Source organism: Nanorana parkeri, unplaced genomic scaffold, assembly GCF_000935625.1.
Source record: "Nanorana parkeri isolate BGI_ZX_2015 unplaced genomic scaffold, ASM93562v1 scaffold36, whole genome shotgun sequence".
Lineage (NCBI taxonomy): Eukaryota > Metazoa > Chordata > Amphibia > Anura > Dicroglossidae > Nanorana > Nanorana parkeri.
This window is the reverse complement of record NW_017306304.1, coordinates 1,525,628-1,533,151: the sequence shown is the minus strand read 5'-3', so window position 1 is coordinate 1,533,151 and position 7,524 is coordinate 1,525,628. Positions and strand designations below refer to the sequence as shown.

General features: G+C 40.4%; 1 protein-coding gene across 1 annotated transcript in view; it reads left to right on the top strand.

Annotated features, from left to right (window-relative positions):
* The window catches only part of PITX2 (paired like homeodomain 2), an 18,715-nt gene extending 11,409 nt beyond the window's left edge, over window positions 1-7,306 (top strand). Inside the window, exons 3-4 of the mRNA XM_018569925.1 lie at window positions 2,434-2,639; window positions 6,328-7,306. Coding sequence (XP_018425427.1) covers window positions 2,434-2,639; window positions 6,328-6,891 — 770 coding nt within the window. The 3' untranslated portion in view covers window positions 6,892-7,306. The remainder of the gene's footprint in view (window positions 1-2,433; window positions 2,640-6,327) is intronic.
* The last annotated feature ends 218 nt before the right edge of the window (window positions 7,307-7,524 follow it).

Here is a 7,524-nt window from a genome sequence, read left to right as displayed (position 1 = left end):
AGATAGATAGATAGATAGATAGATAGATAGATAGATAGATAGATAGAGATAATAGATAGCGATAGATAGATAGATAGATAGATAGATAGATAGATAGATAGATAGATAGATGATAGAATACTACATAAGATAAATAAATAGAAGAAAGAAAGAAAGAATAGGTTGGCGTCTCCTTTAATAATTTTGACATGTCTTGATGAAGATCTTCATTGCAGTACTTTTTCCAGGTCCTGTCAATGTCAAATAATAAGTTAGGGGGAGAGGCAACGAATGGCAGACAAATCACAAAGCCTTAACTATTAATATTAAATCAATATTAATAGTTATTCAGTTCAATTTTCCCAAACTGACTATATTCAAAGATGTAAAGCTTGCACGGGTTGACCAGTGATGTGTTGTGCTATGTTAGACCTATGCAATGACTTATGTATGATCAGTTGGCGTATTTAACTGCGTGCATTCCAAGTAGTCGGTCACAAATCTCTTAGATCGCCAGTGGTTAAAAAATCTTTGCCTGGAAAATCCTCTTTTGGTTCGGGGAGCTTGCCCATAGCCTTATCTTGGCTCAGCCTGGATGCATTGACAATTCTGTATGAAGAAACAACGCTGCAGGCCCGCCCTGGTCTCCTGGTCTAGGGCGGATTGGTGTCTATAATTACGGTAGACCCGTCCATTGGGCTTGTGTCAATGTGCGGCGAGCAGAGCGCGCCCGTGATTGGCCGTGACGCGCAGCTCTGGGTGTGCAGGCAGCGGGGAAGGGAGGGGGGAACAATGTGGGGCTGACGTCACACATCTGGGTAGGACAAATCTCTGGTTTTAAGATGTTAGTCAAACAGGGAAGCGACTGAGCCTTTGCCGAATCTCCATTGTCACTTGTGAAAGTGCAGCTCTGAACTAGAACGGGACCAGCATCTCCTGCTAAAGCTGCTGAATACCGAGGTGTTACACCCCACTGACAGCTCATAGAGCAGCCCTCATGTGTCTCCCCAGCTATAAGATGCACTGCCTGCTAGATCACTAAAGGAAGCATTCTGCCTGATTTCTAGGGTCTCCTGCAGCATAGAGGAGCAGGAGCAGAAAATAATACCTGCCTAATGACTATAGTGGACTCAGCAGGACTTAAAAGTAAGGCTCCTTAAGCCTGCACTTAACAAGTGACTTGCTGAAGCTATTCCACCAAGCCTGTGCAGCAGTCGCCGCTTAGACCTTCTGCTAGATTCTGGTGCCACCAGTTGGACACACAGTGGAATTGAATTTCATTGCAAGCTATAAAGGAGTTTTTGTCCACCACAGATTTTTTTTTTTTACTTCTCTGACTTTGATATTTTTTTTTTTTTGGAAGTCTGCTCTCTAATACACACACTTTTATCGATGAACTCTATGAAAGACCCTTTACATTTGGATCATTTGAACGGGAATAAGCTGGCTTCAGCCTCTTCCCATCATCAGGCGGTGACCCTGGTCTCTATGGCTTCCTCCCTGGGCCAGCGCTCTGTGGAGTGTAAGCAACGGTTGGAGGTCCATACCATTTCAGACACCTCCAGTCCAGAAGCTACAGGTAAGAGTCGGCCCCGACCACACACAGCCTTAGCTCATGTGTGGACTAATGTCCATTTTTTTATCTCCTGCAAAAATATGACAAACCTGTTATCATTTCTGTGTTCTGCTTGTAAATCTGATACATTTTACTACGTAGATACAGGAACATATAACTCTGATTTACCATCATGGCAATAGCCAATGTGCTCACCCCGGTATTTTTAACCTCCTTTGGTTATTTTAGACATCACAATTGTTCAACATCCAACTCTACCGCCGCAGTCTGATCAGTATTAATAGATAACCTTCATTACTAGAACTTGTCTTAAATAATGACTTACCTAATTCTCAGAGTATGGCAGCTCCTCAGGGATCTGACTCAGAGTATACTGCTTTGTGTCTCCTTAGGGTAGAAGAAGGGGGGAAAAAACCTGCAGCAGTGCAGATAATTGGCTGAAATAAATTAGTAAGGATTACCTGGGCGCAATAAACACATCACAATGACTCCAGCTAAATGAAAGTGCAGAAGGAGCCTGCCATGAGCTTTGTTTGACTATGCTGGGTGACACCAGGGCCATTTCTAACTGCACCTGCAATATTCTGGCACAATGCTGTTTATTTATTCAAGCAAACCTTTGTGAGGGGAGCAGGTTATTGTGTTTTCAGAAATCGGTGTAGCATTTGTGCCCTGGTCTGGGATCCAGGGGGCTTCTAATCACAGCTATGGGGGATTTGCAGGATTTGTAGGAGAACCCTCTGGGTGCCACGCCAGGCCAAGAGGGCAAATCTCATTAGCTGCTGTTTGCTTTAATTCACATTTGTATTTGCACCGCTCTTTTACTGCTGGGACTGAAATTATAACCACAATGTCACATGTGCTCTCTGTGTCTGCAGATAAGGATAAAAATCACCAAAGTAAAAATGACGATTCCAGCACTGATGACCCCTCCAAGAAGAAGAGACAGAGGAGGCAGAGGACGCACTTCACCAGCCAACAGCTCCAGGAGTTAGAGGCCACCTTCCAGAGGAACCGCTACCCTGACATGTCCACCAGGGAGGAGATCGCTGTGTGGACCAACCTCACCGAGGCCAGAGTCAGAGTAAGTACTACTTCTGGGTCAGATGCTGTGTTTAGTCAGTTTTAAATGGTCACTTTTATTAGATAGAGCACAAGCCTTTAATATCGTTTTGCAACTTCTTCTGGGCAATCACCTATTCTGGATGATAGACTAGATGTGTGAGTATATACCCCACTCCTATGCCATGTGTGCAAATAAAGAAGCAAACATAAAAGATGTTCTGAAAGAAAGAAAGAAAGAAAGAAATGGCACAATGACTGTGTAATGATTGTGTAAATACACACACATGGGAACTACTAGAGCCAAGTATATACAGACGAACACACCACACAGATGACTAGATGGACCTTTGTACCTTACCTACTATGTAACTTTATATATTTAAATATATACATAGATCTATATAGATATATATACACACACACATACATACATATAACATGTATACATTTGTGCATATATACATACATATATGTCTGTGTGTATATATTATTACACACATACATAAGATATTATTTTCCCCTATAGCATAAAAAAATTAATATTTACAGCTGCATTTGATGAGCATGAATGTACTAAAACCACTTCAATGGATGCCACATTTTCCTTGTGCCCTCTAGTTATTTTAACACTCTATTCCAGAGGTTTAAATGTCCATTTGGACGCAGTAAAATATGTAATCATGTGTAGCAATATGCCATAAATATAGGTAATCACAACAGCTCAGGACATAAAATGAACCCCATGTTATAGCAGGCAGGGCTCGGTTTCTAAAATCTGCTGTATACTGTATAGATGTAATTAAAGCGTTTGCTAACATCTGTGCCAGCAGCAGAAGTTCATAATGATGTGGGATTCGGACATGTAAAATTCTCTTTAAGTTGTCTCTTGGGGGAGAACGGCTGGATTGCTTCCACCATATGGGAATTTTACTGCTTAAAACTGATATTTGTAATCTTACACACGTTCAAAGGGAGAGGAATATCAATATATGTCTGGCCAATGATACTTTAGCAGAGCTAGACTGGTTTCAAGGGCTTGCTGAACAAACCCAACCTGGGACTTGCCCATAATCTCTGGCTTTGGGGAAGATAAGATTTATAGCACTTAAAACTCGACTTACATATAAAAACAGCCTTGAACACAACGTGGCCAAACTTTGTCGGTGAAGTCATTTGTTTCAGGGGGCAAAGTAGCAGCAAATATTAACACAGCAATCGTTGTAAAGTTTGGAAACAATATTATGAGTAACCTTCCTCAAGACCTACAATAATACATGCCCCATAAAAGATAAATACCTATTTACAGATTCATGATGCCATAAAGAAATTCTACAAATTCCCCAAAAAACGGTCCAAAATAATAATTTTATATATGCATGGACCTTTTCTAATGGCAGCTCCCCTATAAAATCTTGAAATGTAATGCAAAATACAGGTGCGACAATATCCAGACAATATAGAGTAATTGTGGTGATTACTACTACACAAGCTGAATTTAACAGAAATTGAAAGCAAATACAGGCCCAATGCAAAATTGCAAAAACGGGTTTGCAGGGCCAATATAAAAATAGGGTTGATTTATGAAAGTAGAGAATGAATAAAATAAATGCTCACTTAGTGAATACAATCAAGATTAACTATGAATTGAAATAAAAATTCAATTACCAATCACGCCAAACAAAAGTGCTATTTTATTAGCCTTATACTTGGATATTTTAATTGATGGCTTTCTATATTAGTGAACATTCACTTTGCAGAGTTAACCTTTTTTTTTTAATCAAGTCTATTTAGTAAATGGCCTCTATTTCTGTAATCTATGGCTTTATCTGTTTGCAAGGCATTTGCTTTAGTAGATTGGAATCAGGCATTATCTAGGTGGGTCGTTGATATCTCTTCAGCTCAAATTAGCAACGTTTTGGAAATCTTAAAAGGCTGCCTAATGTGGTTCTTGTCAATGGAGTGCGGGGGATTAATGGTACAGTTAACAGCGATCTGTAATGTACAACATGATGTGTGTAAACAGGGAGACTCAGGGACTTCTCCAATACACAATTTGTGTCGGCAGGAGGGTGGCTGACAATTCAGACACCCAGGATGTGGATTGAACATTTCTCCACGCTCCTCCATTGTCTGTAGTGAGGGCTAAGGGATTTCATTCAGCTCCAAGCATCCAAGGAGCACAAGTTGGGTCACAAGTTGTCCTCAGTTGTTGCAGATTAGCACGGGGAAACTCTCTGGAGCTTTCATAGCAAACATTTGTTCTAATATTCACTTGAATAACGACTCTCTGCTGCCTTGGCGCTGTCGGTTCACTCAAACAGAAAATGACTAAGGGGGTTATTCACAAAAGGGTGAAGAGTTTGGATAAGGCAGGAGAAGTGAACAATCTAGGACAAAATAGCTGAATTGGAGAGTTTTTCCATATCAGCTATGTTCGTTGTCCTAGATTGTTCACTTCTCCTGCCTTCTCCAATCTCTTCACCCTTTTGTGAATAGCCCCGTAAGTTTTTATTTTACAGGGAGACATGTATTCTTTATGGAAGGCTTGTGCAAAGGGGGGATACATTATAGCTCTAATATACTGCAATATTCACAGTTTTCACTTCATCTCCAATCGCACTAAAAGGAATAAAATAGACAACGGAAGAAAATCGAGGACTAAAGTCTAATAAATGTTTCATAAATAAGCCATATAAGTGCAATTAATCGTGCGAATTGCTAAATTATTAATTGTCTTCATAGGCCACTGACGTTGTGTTGTCTGCCATCATTTCTTTTTTTGTTTTAAGCGTTTGCAGCTAACAATGTCTTGCAAGATTAAAGTTAAAATGGCCCCTTTAGTAAATGATCTTCAGAGATGTGCGGACAGTATCTATATAACTTTGCATGGTGTGTTGATTTACTTTAGATTTGTTAACATGCTGGGGCTGATTTACTAAGGGAGTTGAGAATGTTCAAACAAGAAAAATGCAAACATTCTCTTCAACTATACAGTCATGTGCAGATGAAATAGGTAAATAGGAATTTGCTTTTCCCATGATTGGATAATTGAAGTGAATATTTACACAAATTACTGTGCGAAGATTCTCAACTGCTTAGTAAATCAGCCTCATTATTCTACTCTACCCGGTATCCACTTCAAGTGCCCGAACAGGTTCAGGGGATAGTTTTTCTTAAATTTGAATTACAGAATTAATTGATAGACATGTGCGGTGGTATAATGCAATCAATTGCATCAAAGTGTTGCAACAGTCTGATCATGTATTGGTGTGGTCACGACAAATGTACCCACAGTCAGGATGTGCAATGCCAGGTGCTAAGATCTTTGGACGGGCAGCTGCTATTGTTCTAATCTCAGTATACCTTGGCATTGGGCATGCTGTAATGTGCAGACTCCCTTAATATTCAATTACGTTGCATGTTGGTTAAAATAAAACTGCATTTTGTAGGTCTATGTGGACATTTTACTGAATGGTAGGTCTGATAATCTTCATATGCTGTTCTGATTTATGAGAAGGCCTCTCACAGTGACCTGTAGCTCTGCTGTCACACTCAGCAACATGAGTAGTGTGACAGATTTTTATGTACTGTGATTTAATACGGGGTGGCAGCTCTGTGTATCAGCATGCAGATGGTCCATGTTTTGCACGAGTCTTTGGTGTTACATGTATGTGACCCTGCTGACCTGCTTTTCTCTTTGCTTGCAGGTTTGGTTCAAGAACCGCAGAGCTAAATGGAGAAAGAGGGAGAGGAACCAGCAGGCTGAGCTGTGTAAGAATGGCTTTGGGCCTCAGTTCAATGGGCTCATGCAACCCTACGAAGACATGTACCCAAGCTACTCCTACAACAACTGGGCAGCCAAAGGGTTGACTTCGGCTTCTCTCTCCACCAAGAGCTTCCCTTTCTTCAACTCTATGAATGTCAACCCCCTGTCCTCACAGAGCATGTTCTCCTCACCCAACTCCATCTCCTCCATGAGCATGTCCTCCAGCATGGTGCCCTCTGCAGTCACTGGGGTGCCAGGCTCCAGTCTCAACAGCTTGAATAATCTGAACAACTTGAGCAACCCCTCTCTGAATTCAGCCGTGCCAACGTCAGCCTGCCCCTATGCCCCTCCAACACCCCCCTATGTCTACAGGGACACATGTAACTCCAGCCTGGCAAGCCTTAGACTCAAAGCCAAACAGCACTCTAGTTTTGGATATGCTAGTGTTCAGAACCCAGGATCAAATCTCAGTGCGTGCCAGTATGCTGTGGACAGGCCTGTCTGATATATACAATGTGCATGTGTAAATATACCTTATGGGAACCATCCTTTCTACAAAGACTTTACCTATCTGGACACTAAAAAAGTGAGGAACCGAAAGGAAAGCAAAGTGCAAAAAAAAAAAATGAAATGTGTCTTGTTTTCAAGGGATGGCCTACAGCCACTTCTTTGAATGTATTATCAGTCACAGGACGCTGATAAATCCATATATATGGACACATTTGACTGGATATTACAGTTTAAAGTTACTATAAGCTTGTAATTTTTTTTTTTAGCATTGTTAAAAGAAAACAGGAACGGACTGAAAGGATGTATATATTGAAATGTCAAAAATAATTTTATAAAACGCAGTTGTTGGTCATAACTTTACAGTGTTAATATGCACCGGGCTTTCACAAAGCATGCAAAAAGGAGCCAAATTTAAACTTGCCTCCGCCTGGGAAAGGGGGGAATGATGTACATAGCAAAATTAACACTGTATCCCCGACCTTATTAATTGTGTGCATCAGTATAGAATAGTACCTCTGCTGGGTGCTCTGCTGTTTACTGAAACAGAAAAAAAAATGTAACTTAAAATTTTTATTTGCATTCTTTTTTTTTTTTTATTATCTTATTAATAATATTATTTTAAGTAAAT